At 49.0% G+C, this 13,929-nt stretch overlaps 2 protein-coding genes across 2 annotated transcripts; one reads left to right on the forward strand and one right to left on the reverse strand.

Moving 5' to 3' along the window:
• Positions 1-383: 383 nt before the first annotated feature.
• On the reverse strand, positions 384-860 carry SMIM22 (small integral membrane protein 22). Its single transcript, XM_011376617.1, has 3 exons — positions 740-860; positions 556-647; positions 384-425 (listed from the first exon to the last, which is right to left on the reverse strand). Exons 1-3 carry the CDS (start codon positions 858-860, stop codon positions 384-386), a joined length of 255 nt encoding a protein of 84 aa, XP_011374919.1.
• A 5,036-nt stretch (positions 861-5,896) lies between these two features.
• Positions 5,897-13,929, forward strand: SEPT12 (septin 12). Its single transcript, XM_023521255.1, is given in 11 exon segments — positions 5,897-6,059; positions 7,840-7,965; positions 8,050-8,131; positions 9,611-9,666; positions 9,669-9,845; positions 9,848-9,903; positions 9,905-10,078; positions 10,174-10,269; positions 12,689-12,785; positions 13,597-13,648; positions 13,734-13,929. Coding segments are annotated over 11 exon segments (1,275 nt in total).

Raw genomic sequence — 13,929 nt, forward strand, 5'->3', positions numbered from 1 at the left:
GCTAGTCAGGAGCTGGGTGGAGTATCCAGCAACAGAGCCCCTGGCCTCCTCACTCCACCTTGGGAGGGTCCTCCCAGCTGCCAAGGGGCTGAGTGGGATGGTGACAAAGGCTCTGCCTGGGTGTTTGGGCCCGGAATTTGAGCCCAGCTCCCCTCCCGCGGGTAGTTGCCGGGTGACCTCCAGCAAGTTATTTAAGGTCTCCTGGTGACAGTCATGCCACTGAAGGCTTTGAGGGACCAGGTGGGCATCTGCACGGGGCACCCACACTGCCCACCCCTTGACGGGAGGTTGGAACACACTTCAGACTCAAGTGTTGGGCAAACAGACCTTGTTACTGTTGCCGGGCAAGACACACAGGCAGAGGTGCTTGGGGACTCGCCGCATTAAGGTTCCAGGGCCAAGTTCTCCACTCCCATGGATCTTTCCTGCAAGAGAGGCACAGAGGGGCCTGGTGGGCTTCACTCCTCCATTCCTTGCCTACCTCCCTCCAGAAGAGGTCCAGCACCCAGTGTGGTTCTTGGCCTGTCAGAAGATAGTGGGACTCACCTGCTTGACATTCACTTGGGATCTGGAAGAGCGATGACGGCAGCAGCGGTGGTAGCAGCAACAGTGGATACAGACAAACAGCATCAGGAGCAACACAGTGCCTGGGGACAGGACAGGTGTCCAGACATGGCCCTCCCTCTGCCTGGGACCTGGCGTGGGAGGCTGACAGGCCAAAGGCAGAGACCACACTCACCCACGAAGGTGAGGAAGATGACGAAGGCAGCGGTGTCCCACTTGGACTGGAACGGCTGTCTGCTCTTCAGTTTCCCCAGCACTTCCTCAGCTACAGGCTCCAGCTCCTCCAGGTTGTCCATCTCAGCTGGAGGGTCCCAGGTGCCACCTGCCTCAGCACACCAGAGGGAGCCCCTAAGAACCCTGGGCTCTGGGGCCCGGCTACGTACAGGCTTCCCACAGTCCAGCCCCTGCCTCTTTCACACCACCACTCCTGGGCCCCTCCCCTAGCCTCTCATCCACTCCTCTCCGTGCTCAGCCCTCTGGCCCTGGTCCTGATACTGGCCTAGGCAGCCCCCTTCCACCTCCCCCAACAGCCACACCCCCAGACCCTGACCTGCCTCAGAGCTCCCTCAGCCAGGCAGGTCCTAACTTCTGGAGCACAAACTACTTCCTGCTTCCGGATCCATTCTACCTGAGGCCTTGGCAACCAGCCCCACCCTCTCCAGGGGCTGCCATAGCTCAAGGAAGGGCAGGACCTGTCCCTTGACTCCCAACAGCAGGTGCTGCAGGACCCAGGAGGCACAGGCCAGTGGGCCTCCTCATTCCAGGGCATTTTCACTTTTTCTCAATAGACTATATAAGCAGCTTGGAACACAGTGAACACTCGACTGCTGTGGACTTCATGAATGAAGGAAAGACAGAAAAAGGGAAAAGAGAGGGAGGGAGGAAAGTAAAAAGGAGGGGAAAGGAAGCAGCGGGGAGTCAGTTCCACCACCCTTCCTTGGGTGGCTGGGGTGCTCCTGGCACCATACCAGGAGTCTTATTTTCTCTGTTCTATTTGGATCCTTATTTTCTCTGTTCTGTTTCTCACAATAACCCTCTGGTTATCATCTCGCAAATGCGCTCTTTCCCCAGAACTTGGGGCTGGGGCCCCTAACCCTGCCATTCTTGACCCTATCCAGCAAGGCAGCTCTCACTCCTGCTTCCATGCAAAGCACAGACATGTGTCCAGGCACACCAATCAGGGGCCGGAGACTGCTCAGCGCTTGAGGTTGGCCGTAAACCAGGTGGGTACGATTTCTTGTCCTTGTAATACTTACGGTCTAGCAGGAAAAAAATTTCAGCTAATGTTAGGCTATATGTACATTACCTAATTGATTCCTCATGGCGATCCTGAAGAAGGTATTATTGCTATTCCCATTTTACAGATGTGAAAAACAGGCCTTGAGAAGCTCAGCGACCATCTCAGTCACATTTGTAAAGGATTCATTTCCTGTTGTTGCTGTAACATACTACCACAAACTTAGTGGCTGGAAACAATACAAATGTATTACCTCATAGCTCTGGAAGTCGGAGTCTAAATGGGTTGGTGGGGCTGTGTTCCTTCCGGAAGCTCTAGGGAGAATCCATTACTTGCCTTTTTCAGCTTCTAGGGGCCACATTCCTTGGTTTGTGCCACAGCCCCATCACTGTAGTTTCTGCTCCCATCCTCACATCTCTGACTCTACCCTCCTGCCTCCCTCTTATAAAGAATTCTGTGATTACAATGGCCCCCAGGATAATCTCCCCGTCAAAATCCTTAATCACATCTGCAAAGTCCCTTTGCTATGTAAGGTAACACATTCACAGGTTCCAGGGATTGGGATGGAGATGTCTTTAGGGGCCATGATTCTGCCAAGCACACCCAGTGAGCAGAGAAGCCAGAATTGTGACTCAGGCATTCAGATAGATCTCAGAGGCCCTGACCATCATGCTATGGGATCTTCTGTACTGGGTTCTTCATTTCGCACCCTGCCTACATCCTCTCCATAGTTTTGAAATGACTGTAATGTTCTATTGCAAAAAGGAGGAGAGGGGGTTACAACCATTGTGGAAAACAGTCTGACAGTTCCTCCAAAATTTACATATAGTGTTATCATATGATCTAGCAATTTCACTCCAAGTATAGACCCAAAAGAATTGGAAGCAAGTACTCAGACTTGTACTTAACTATTCACAGCAACACTAACCACAACAGCCAAAAGGTGGAAACAACCCAAGTGTCTATCAGCTGATGAATGGATAAAATGTGTTCTATCCATACGATGGAATATTCAGCCATAAAAAGGAATGAAGTACTGGAAACTAATTTAAATAAATAATTTTTTTTAAAAAAAAGAAAGAATGAAGCACTGACACAGGCTACAACGTGGATGAACCTCAAAAATGTGACGCTAAGTAAAAGAAGCCAGTCATAAAAGGCCACATATTATATGATTATATTTACATGCAATGTCCAGAACGAGCAAATCCGTGGAAACAGAAGGTAGATTAGTGGGATTAGGGAGGGGTCATGGGAGTGAGTGCTTGGTGCTTATGGAGTTTCCTTTTGGGGTGATGAACATGTCTTGGAACTAGATAGAGGTCATTCTGCAACATTGTGAATGTACTAAATGCCACTGATCTGTTCACTTTTAATATGGCTAATGGTTAATTTTATGTTGTGAATTTTATCTCAATTGAAAAACAAAGCAGGGAGGGAGGCCGACAACTGGGGCCCCTGCACCCCCCACTTGGCCTGGCTGGGTGGGCAGAAGGCCCGTGGTCCCCTCCTTTCTGTACTGACCCTCAGTCTTCCTGTCCAGACTCCTGGGCGCTTTGTTTCTTGTCATTCCCATTATGAAAATAAGACCTGATTAAATAAAATCTGGGAATCTTTGAGGTGTTCAAAGAAAATAGCTACCCACAGAGCCCCCAGACCCAAGCAGAGCAACAATGAGGGGCTTTGGGAGGGTCAGACCCTCAGACTTGGATCTTGGTCCCAGTCCTTAACACCCACGAGCTTGTGACCTGAGTCACAGTCCCTGACTTCTCTCTGCCTCGGATTACTCATCTGTAAAATGGATGTGTGAATACTATCCCCCTTCTTGGGTTGTTGTGGGAATTGACTAGAATAATCAACGCAGAAGCTTTCTTAGCACAGTGACATACACTATGAAAATAGGCACTAAGTGGCCCTGCGTTACTCTCCAGCTTGTGGCCATGATCCCATCCCGTCCTTTGTCCTTAGCACACATTTGGGCTCACCCACCACCCTCATGCTACTCAGACCGCTTTACCCTCGACTTCTCCCAATCAGCATAGCCAAGTGTCTTGCAAATCTGGCTTTCTGCAAACCTGATCCTCAAGTTTACAGTCCCTGTGGGTACCCATTGAGGCTTTCTTCCCCCGAGTTTTTCAGGATTCTAAATCACTCACATGTGATGGTTTTCTTAAAGAAAGTTCTTTCTCTTCAGAGAGGCTTATATCCTTAGGGGACATTCCCGGAGGCAGAATCTGCTCCCTTTCAAGGTCAGTCACAACGCAGTCATCCCCACATAAAGTTTTCATTTGCTTTGATGAAGAGGCCAGCCTCACCGAATCCCTCAAGAGCTGTGGAGCTTGAGAGGTTTTTCTGCTGGGAATGGAACCATGTATAAGTCAGACTCTGCCTCAGTCCTGCCCAGGGCCCTGCCCAGCCCACTCTCAGCCTCCAAGCCTTGAGAGTGAAAGGTTAAGTCTCTGCTGTCAGATATGTAGAAGGTAGGGGAGTAGAAGAGCATGGGCAGAGAGAGAGAGAAGGCTGGTTGGAGCAGAGTACAGTTGAGGTGAGTGGACTAGGGCAGAGTTGGTGAGATCCGGTGGATGCAGTGGGGTCAGTAAATAGTTTTAGTGGCACGCAGCCATGCCCATCCCTTTACTTGTCTTCTTTCACATTACAACAGCAAAGCTGAAGAATAATTGCAACAGAGATCATATGATCGGCAAAGCCTAAAATCTATATGATCTGAGAACTATTTGCAAACATCTGAGACAGGGGATTGCTTAGAGCTTGCAAAGTCAGGTGCCAGGAAACTCAGGTGAAAAAGAGCTGAGTGAGATGGACTTGGTTTAAAAAACATCAGGGAGACATTACGGAGGGGTGAGGACTATGGCAAACTGGAGAGCACGTGGCCCAGCTAAAGAGGGCAACTTGAAACAGTTGTGGGCTGGGCCAGAGTTCACAGAGCTTACAATCTCTAAGATACACTGGGAATCTAGATGTTCATGTAAACAAGAAAAGAGGCTGGAGAGGGTGAGCACATGGCCTCAGATCCCACCTCTGCCACTTCCTCACTGTGTGACCTTGAACGACTCCCTTGACCTTCTTATCTGTAGACTAGGGGTGGTAACAGCACTTATTTCTTAGGGCTGTGATGATCATTAAACAAGTTCCTATCATAGGGCCCCTAGAACAATGCCATGCTCAGATTAAGTACAGGGTAAATATTTGCTAAATTAATGCCTTGATTTTTCAATGCTGGCAATTTAAAACACTATGGCACCAGCAATGGACAGACCAAAAGAAAAACACATGGATGTTGTGATTTCTGGCTGTGGGTCACAGTTTGCTCCCCCTGGCAGAGTGGTTAAGGGGCATGAACTTGGAATTCAGAGTGACTAGCTGAATGAAGCCCGGCCCTGCCATTCATACCAGCTAGGTGACTTAGGGCAAGGGAGCCGCCCTGGACCCCTGGGCTTCCTGTCTGTAGTGCTAAGCTAGGGTCTTTGTGAAGATTACATGGTAGTGTCGGTAAGGGCCTGGAGGAGCAGCTTACCTGTCCCTGCCCTGGGCTCCTTGATGCTGAGGAGCCCCCCAGGTGAGGTCATGGGGAGGGGGCGGGGCTAAGATTCTTCAGTTAACTGTCACCTCCCCTCCCCTTCACCACACACACCAGGGTCTGCCAGGACAAGGCAGCCTCAAAAGCCCCCACAGGAACCCAGGGCCACTAGGTGCCACGGGAGGCTGCTTCTCTCTTTGTCCCCCACGGGTCTGGCCCCTGGGCTTTGCTGGGGGAGTGTCTGAGCAGAGAGCCTGCCTGGGCAATTGGGTGGGGTGAGAGTGGAAGCTGGGGTGGGGAAGGAACAGATTCCCTGGGGCTGGTACATCTCAGGGTGGGGATTCAGTCTCCCCCAAGAGGCAGCTCCCCCAGGTGCCTCTTGCCAAAACCCTTGGGTCATGGGGACTTGGAGACATAACGTGTGGGAGTGTCTGGAAGCAGAACTCAGGAGTCAGGGTTCAGAAATGAGATAACATAGGTGGTCCCATTCTGGAGCCCCAGTGACCCCCTTCTTCCCACTCCACTCGGATGACAGGTATTGTTGTGCCCTTGGTCCCATGGACCCCCTGAGGTGGTCCTCCTCCCCCAGCTCATCTGGGACCTCCAGCCCCAGGACCCCGCCCTGCGAGATGCTTGGTTACGTGGGCATCGAGGCCGTGCTTGACCAACTGAAGATCAAGGCCATGAAGATGGGGTTTGAGTTCAACATCATGGTGGTGGGTGAGTGAGGGGCGGAGGATCACAAGGGGACAGATCAATTGATGCGACCCCAGGGGCCATGGCATGGTTACCTCACCTCTTGGGGTCTCAGTCTTCTCATTTGTTAAGTGGGCCTAAGAAGTACCTCGCAGGGATATAATTGAAAATCTGGGAAATGCTGAGTCATTAAAGGACAAAAATCACACATGAAGCCCCAACCTAACCCAAACAGAGCAATAAAATGGGGAGCTGAGGCAGCAAGTGGTGAACACCCACACTCAGATCCTGGTGCCAGCCATAAACCCACCAATCCACCACTATACAATCTTGGGCATGGTCCCTAACCCCTCTCTGCCTCAATTTCCTCATCTGGCTTAGCACAGTGCCTAGCATTTAGCAGACTCTCCATGGGTCAGTTTATCTGGAATTGCATTTTTGTATATGCACAATTAATTTTATAGGTCACAACATCGCTTTTAACCAAACAAACTAGATACAACAGGACACAAAATTTCAGAGTGTGTAGCTCCAATTAAGGGTATTATTCGAAGGCAGCACTGTCCAATAGAAATATAATATGAGCCACATATGCAATTTTTAAATTTCCAAGTAGCCATCTTTTAAAAAGTGAAACAGGTGAAATTAAGTTTAATCATCTATTCAACCCAATATATTCTAAAATGCTATCATCTCAACATATAATAATTTATATACAATTTATCCGTGAGACCTTTTAGAATTTTGTCAGACCAAGTCTGCAAAACCTGGTTTGTATTTTCCATTAAGGGCATATCTCAATTCAGACCTGCCATATTGCCAGTGGCAATAGCCAGGCGTGGCTCCCATATTGGATAGCAGAACCCTAAGGACAATTTCAGTTATATACACAAAGGGGTGTCCTGCATTGTGACACAGCATATTTCATATTGAAGGACATGGCCCACAGAGCTGGAGAAGCACCTCACAAACACAAACGGGATAGGTATATCTCACCAAGTAGCAAAAGAAGCCAGACACGAAAGAGCACATGCTGGGTGATTCCCTAAGTCAAGGGCAGGTAGAACTGCTCCTAAGTCAGGAGAGTGGCAGTCCCTGGAGGACTGGGCTCATAGTCACTGAGATGGGGCATGTGTGGCCTTAGGAGAAGCTGTGTGTTCTGTCTCTTGATCTGGTGCTGCTACATAGGTTGTTTGGTTTGCAAAAACATATTAACTCCCCATCGATGGATGAATGGATAAAGACAGTGTGGTCTAACTATCCAATGGAATAGTATTCAGCCCTGAAAAAGAATGAAGTGGTGATACTACAACATGGATGAACCTTGAAGACATTAAGCTGAGTGAAAGAAATCAGACACAAAAGGACAAATTTTTCATGATTCCATTTATATGAAATGTTCAGAATAGGTATCCCTAGAGACAGAAAGTAGATTGGAGGTTGTTAGGGGCTGGGGGAGGGAGAAGTAGGAGAGACTGCTTCATGGGCACAGGCTTATCTTTTGTGGGTGATGAAAATGTTTTGGAGCTAGATAGAGGTGGTGGTTGCACAAACACTATTATTGTACTAAATGTCACTGAACTGTTCACTTTACATGGTTACTGGTTAATCTTTTATTAGATGAATTTTGCCTCAATAAGAAAGGGGTGGGTAAGCATCAAGGTAGACACTTATGATAGTATACACTTTTCTATATTTATGTGGTACTTAGAAAACAGTTTACTTGTTTAAAATATTTATTTAAGAGTTTGAGAAACGCTACCTAAAATGCTCACCGATATTTCTGTCATCTGGTTACTCCCAGGGCAGAGTGGGCTGGGCAAGTCCACAATGGTGAACACACTGTTCAAGTCCAAGGTATGGAAATCCACCCCACCGGGTCTGGTGGGGACCACAGCCCAGACGCTGCAGCTGCACTCAGTGACCCACGGTGAGCGAGTCCCCGCCCTCACCATCACCGCCATCCTGGCCCGCCTGGGTCCAATCTCTCCCCTCCTTTGCTCTCTCTTCACAGTCATTGAGGAGAAGGGTGTGAAGCTCAAGCTGACTGTGACTGACACACCCGGCTTTGGGGACCAGATCAACAATGACAAGTGGTGGGTCCTCTGAAGTGGAGCCAAGCCCCGGTTGCCCGTGCCCCTGCCCCTCTAGCCTCTGGGAAACGTCCCAGCCCTGGAACAACCTGGCTGTGGTATCTTTGGGCCTCAGTTTATTCATCTGTATAATGGCTGTACACAACTCTCCCTCCGAGATTGAAGGGAGTCAAGTACGTAAAGGTCTTAGCGCGCTACTTGGCACACAGTAAGCACTCAATAAAAGTTATGGTATAGACGAGGTTAGAAGCCCGCGTGCCAGAGTCAGGATCCTGGGTTAGACCACTTTCTAGCTACATAACCTGGGACTGGTCACAGAAGCTTGATTTCCTTCTTTGTAACTTGGGGATGACGACACCCATCTTGCAGAGTTGTTCTAGGCTCTCAATGACACACACACACACAACCCCCACAAAATCAGGAGTGGTTGCATAATTTGTAGGACCCAGTGTGATGAAAATGTGGGCCCCTTGCTCAAAACCAAGAAAATGTAAGACCATGACTGCAGAACATTCAACAAAGCATGGGCCCCTCTCAGCGCAGAGCTCTGTGGGCTGCTCCGTTTACAGTCTTTCAAAGCCGGCCCTGCACATGATGCTCACTTGAGCACTATGTGCAAGCTCCATTCTAGATCTGGGGATGCTGCAAGGAACAACAAAAATGAACGTCCTCGCCTACATGGAATTTATGTTGTCACAGGGGTGAGAGACAGCCAATGCACAAAATAATCAGCTATACACAGAGGGCGAGCCTAAACTCTACCATCCAAACAGGACATTTCTGAGAGTTAAAGGGGTACAGAGCCATAGGGGGTTGCAATCTTAAGCAGAACAGTCAAGAAAGACTTCCTGAAAAAAAGTGAGATTCGGACACAGACTTCCAGGAGATGAGAGAATGAACCATGTGGACATGTGGGGAAGAGTGTTCAAGGCTGAGAGTCACATGTGCTAAGGCCCTGAGGCGGACAGGCTGGTGTGGCTGGCAAGCAGGAGCAACAGGGAGAGGAAGAGGAGCGAGCAGGCAGGAAGCAGCGGTTGGGTGGTGAAGGGCCTTGGAGGGAAATGAAAGGACTTTGGCTTTTCCTCAGCCCCCGGAAGCTGAGCAGGAAAGTGATGCAATCTGAATCCTGCTTTTAGAAGAATCTTCTGTGCTGCTGTTGGCAATAGCCCGCAGAGGGAAGGGGCCCAGGGAGAGGAGTCAGGAGATCTTTGCCACTATCAGGCAGGAGTCCATGGTGGTTTGAATCAGGCCAGCAGCAATTTCTCTCATTCAATACTCACTCCCCACTACCACCACCAGAGTATGTTCTTATCGTCCCTACTTTACACACAAGGGAAGGTGAGGCCTCAGCTTGAGAATGCCAGGCGTCCCTCTCTGATGGTGCAGGGGAGTGGGAGCATACTCAGGTGCCCAAGCACCTTGGGTTGTGCAAGGCTGAAGGTCTTGCATCCCAGGAGAACCAGAGCGATTGGTCACACTCAGGGGAGACCAGCCAGAGGCCCCAGGGAGGCAGGTGGGGGTCCTGGGCACGATCCTGAGTTGGGTCCATCTCCCACTCCAGCTGGGACCCCATCTTGAGCTACATCAATGAACAGTACGAGCGGTACCTGCAGGAGGAGATCCTTATCACCCGCCAACGTCACATCCCTGACACCCGGGTGCACTGCTGTGTGTACTTCGTGCCACCCACTGGGCACTGGTGAGGTGGCTGGACCATTTGGGCAGAGAGGAGGAGGAGGAGGAAGGGGCCCCAGCATGGGCTATGGGCTGGCACCCCCCTCACTCATACACTTGCTGCTGCTGCCACCACCATCACTGCCCCGTCTGAGCAGCCTGCGGCCCCTGGACATTGAGTTCCTGCAGCGGCTGTGCCAGACTGTGAACGTGGTGCCCGTGATCGCACGGGCTGACAGCCTGACCATTGAAGAGCGAGAGACCTTCAGGCGCCAGGTGAACTAAGTGCCTGGGCCAAGGCTGTGGTCAGCGGAGGTGGGAAGGAGCAGAGTGCACAAGGTGAGCTGAGGTTACCTGCGTGTGGTCCCCAGATCCAGCATGACCTCAGGACTCACTACATCGATGTGTACCCGCAGAAGTGCTTCGATGAGGACATCAATGACAGGATCCTCAATAGCAAGATCAGGGTAGGAGGCCATGGTGGGGCAGGAGGCTGGTGGGACCAAGGCCACCTGATTTTCTTTTCATTCATCCTTTCCATCTGAAGATTACAGCTAGGAAAAAGTTCACATATTTCTAGCAGGTATGAATCTCTATCCATCCAGAAACTTAAGGTGAGCAAAAAATAAGTCATATGAACAACCCACAGAATGGGAGAAAATATTTGCTAATGATATATCTGATAAGGGACTTGTATCCTGATTATATAAAGAACTCTTACAAATCACTAATAAAAGACAATTCAATTTAAAAATGGGCAAAGGATCTCAAATAGACATTTATCCAAAGAATTTATATAAATGGCCAATAGCATATGAAAAGATGTTCAACTTCATTAGTCATTAGGGAAATGCAAATCAAAACCACAAGATACTTCACATCCACTAGGATGGCTATTATCAAAATGACTGACAATAACAAGTTAGTGGAGAAATTGAGACTCACACATTACTGGTGGGAATGTCAAATGGTACAGTCGCTTTGGACAACAGTGTGACAGTTCTTCGGAAGGTTAATCACTGAGTTACCATATGACCCAGTAATTCTACTCCCAAAAGAAATGAAAACCTATGTCCACATAAAAACTTGTACACAAATGTTTATAGCAGTGTTTCATAATAGCCAAAAAGTGGAAACAATCCTAATGTCCATTACCTTATGAATGGATAAACAAAGGTGGTCTAGCCACATGATGGAACATTGTGGCCATAGAAAAGAATGAGGTTCTGAAAAATGCTACAACATGGATAAACCTTGAAAATATGAAGCTCAGTGAAAGAAGCCAGACATAAAAGGCCATGTGTTGAATGATTCCATTATTCGAAATGTCCATAACAGGCAACTCTACAGAGATAGAAAGTAGATCAGTGGTTGCCAGGAGCTGGGGGTCAGAGTGAATGAGAAGTGACTGCTAGCGGGTCCAGGGTTTCTTTTTGAGGTGACGGAAATGCTGTAGAATTAGATTGTGGTGATGGTTGCACAATTTTGTGGATACACTAAGCGCCATTGAACTGTACCTCTAAGAGTGAATTTTACAATATGTGATTTATTTCTCAATAAAGCCGTTACAAAAAGGGAAGAGGGAAATAGCTCACATCTTCGTTTTCTCTGACTTAACTGAATTCTAACTCCAAGCCCCCATCTTCCTGACCTTGTGGTGCATCCAATGTCGGTCCATCTGGACCCTGCAAACCACCAGGATGAGGCCTGGGGTTCATCATCCATAGACATCAGGCTTCAACTCCCTCCCCGCAGGGCCCCTGCTAGCCTACACAGTGATCTAGTTTGGATTAGAAAAATGCAGCAGCTTCCTCTACAGTCGGGGGCCTACACTGCCTCATGACCAGTTGCCTCTGTGCAGTGCACAGACCGCACATCTGTACATGGAGGCTCTGTTTCCCGTCTGGCATACAATTTCTCTACACATTCCCTCTTCCCGCTCCCCTCTGGAGCAATCAACAGGATTTCCTGTGGAAGATTCAAAGAGCTCTGACCTTAACCAACTTCCTGCTTTCTGTCCTGAGGAGGGCAAAGACGGCCACCTGGCCACAGCTGGAACAGAGCTAGGAGAAATACGAGGAGCATATTCTTAAATCTCAATAAATCATCCAGACACATAACATTATCGAAGGTTTACTACAGGCTGGCACATAATAAATGCGCAACAGATAGTTATTATTATTGGCATCAATATTATTCCCTGTCACTAATTAACTGTGAATTAAAAACAAACCCATATATAGCACTTAGGAGTTTTTGAGTTTGCATCTTCACTTCTGGAACATGTAAACAACTAGAATTTACAACAGGGTTTAGTGAACTTTTTTGTGACATGCCAGATGATGGTAAATATTTTAGACTTTGTGGGCCAAGCGGTCCCTGCCACAATTATTCAACTCTACTGTGGTAGTCTGAAAGTCACAAAGACAAGAGTCACTGAATGGGCAAGGCCGTGTACCAATGAACTTTACAGAGAAAAACTGAAGGTGGGCCCTGGTTGGCCTGTGAGCCACAGGTGGCCAAACCCTGGTTCATAACATCATGATAACTGTTGAAGGTGATTACTGTTCTTGCTTCACAGGTGAGAGATTTGATGTTAGCAAGATTACATTAGTAAGGTGGCTATTAGTAATGACACAGCTTCCAAGAGTTGTTCTGCTAACCTTTAATTATGCTAAGCACTTCTCAAACATCCTATGTCAGTACTGTGATGACTCTCACTTTCCAAATAAGGAAACTGATTGGATTTCTATCTTCTGACTTGTTAGATATCATGTACGCCTTCTACTACTTTCTCCTTTCTCTCCCCACAAAGGACAGCAACCCCCTGCCCCGCCTCTACCGGGGGTAGGAGACCAACCCTCCCATCTTGGCCCCTCCCCTCAGGAACGGATTCCCTTTGCTGTGGTTGGGGCTGACCGAGAGCACCTAGTGAACGGGAGGTGTGTGCTGGGCCGGAAGACGAAGTGGGGCATCATTGAAGGTCAGTGAAGGCATTTGGGGAGCGTGAGTGGGGCACCAGGACACGCCCTATATTGCCTTTGGGATCCTTAGCACCTATCATAGGGCCCCGTGGTTAACAGATAGACCTTGGATGAGTCCCTCTTTACAGCTGGGAGGCCTCAGGCAAGTTACTGACTCTCTGGACCTCAGTTTCCTCACAGTAAAAAGGGCATCATGGTAACATCAACCTCATAGAGTGGTTGGAGGAGGCAGAGCCACAGCTCTGCATAATGCCAGGCACCCACAAGGTGCCCTATTCGTGTGCCAGAATTTATTGTGGGCCTACTATGTGCCCCATGTACTATGTGCAGTTCCTCATGGTAGACAGTGAAAGCAGGACCAACAGGGTCCCTATTCTCATAGAGTTAACAAGATGATAACGGATGAGTGAAGCACCATGAAGGAAATATGCAGGGCGGGAGGTGGGGCTACCTGAGGGAGCAGAGGAGGGCCTCCCTGAGGGTGAGACTGGAAGGTAAAGGAACAGCAGCCAGGACCTGAGCCCCCAGTTTATCAACATAATTATTAAAAGTAGAATATAATATACATTATACATGGTATAATAAGTGTAATATAATATAGTTATTATTAAGTATATAATAAATAAATAATCAGTGGATTCATTGATTCAACAACTATTTGTAGGAACCACCTGTACCAGGTGCTGGGGACACAGCAATGCATGAATGAATAAATGAAGATGGGGAGGTGGGATAAGGGGGGTGCAAGGGCGGTGGTGGGTATTAGGTGTCGTGCAGCACACAGTGGGCATTCGGTGTCCTGTCTTGCAGTGGAGAACATGGCGCACTGTGAATTTCCCCTCCTGAGAGACCTGCTCATCCGGTGAGGGTGTAGGGAGCCCAAGGGGCTGCAGGGGGCCTGGGGTTTGCCATGGCTGGCCTGGGCTGACCTCCTGCCCATCTCCCAGCTCCCACCTCCAAGATCTGAAGGACATCACCCACAACGTCCACTACGAGAACTACCGAGTCTGCAGACTCAACGAGAGCGACGTGCTGCCCCGCGGGCCCGGCTGGGTGAACCTGGCCCCAGCCCCCACCAGCCCTCCTGCCACCCCTGGGCCCTCAAAGGTCCGCCGGCGGACCCAAGACAATTCCACAGAGTAG

The sequence above is a fragment of the Pteropus vampyrus genome, unplaced genomic scaffold, assembly GCF_000151845.1.
Source record: "Pteropus vampyrus isolate Shadow unplaced genomic scaffold, Pvam_2.0 Scaffold300, whole genome shotgun sequence".
In the NCBI taxonomy this organism is placed as follows: domain Eukaryota; kingdom Metazoa; phylum Chordata; class Mammalia; order Chiroptera; family Pteropodidae; genus Pteropus; species Pteropus vampyrus.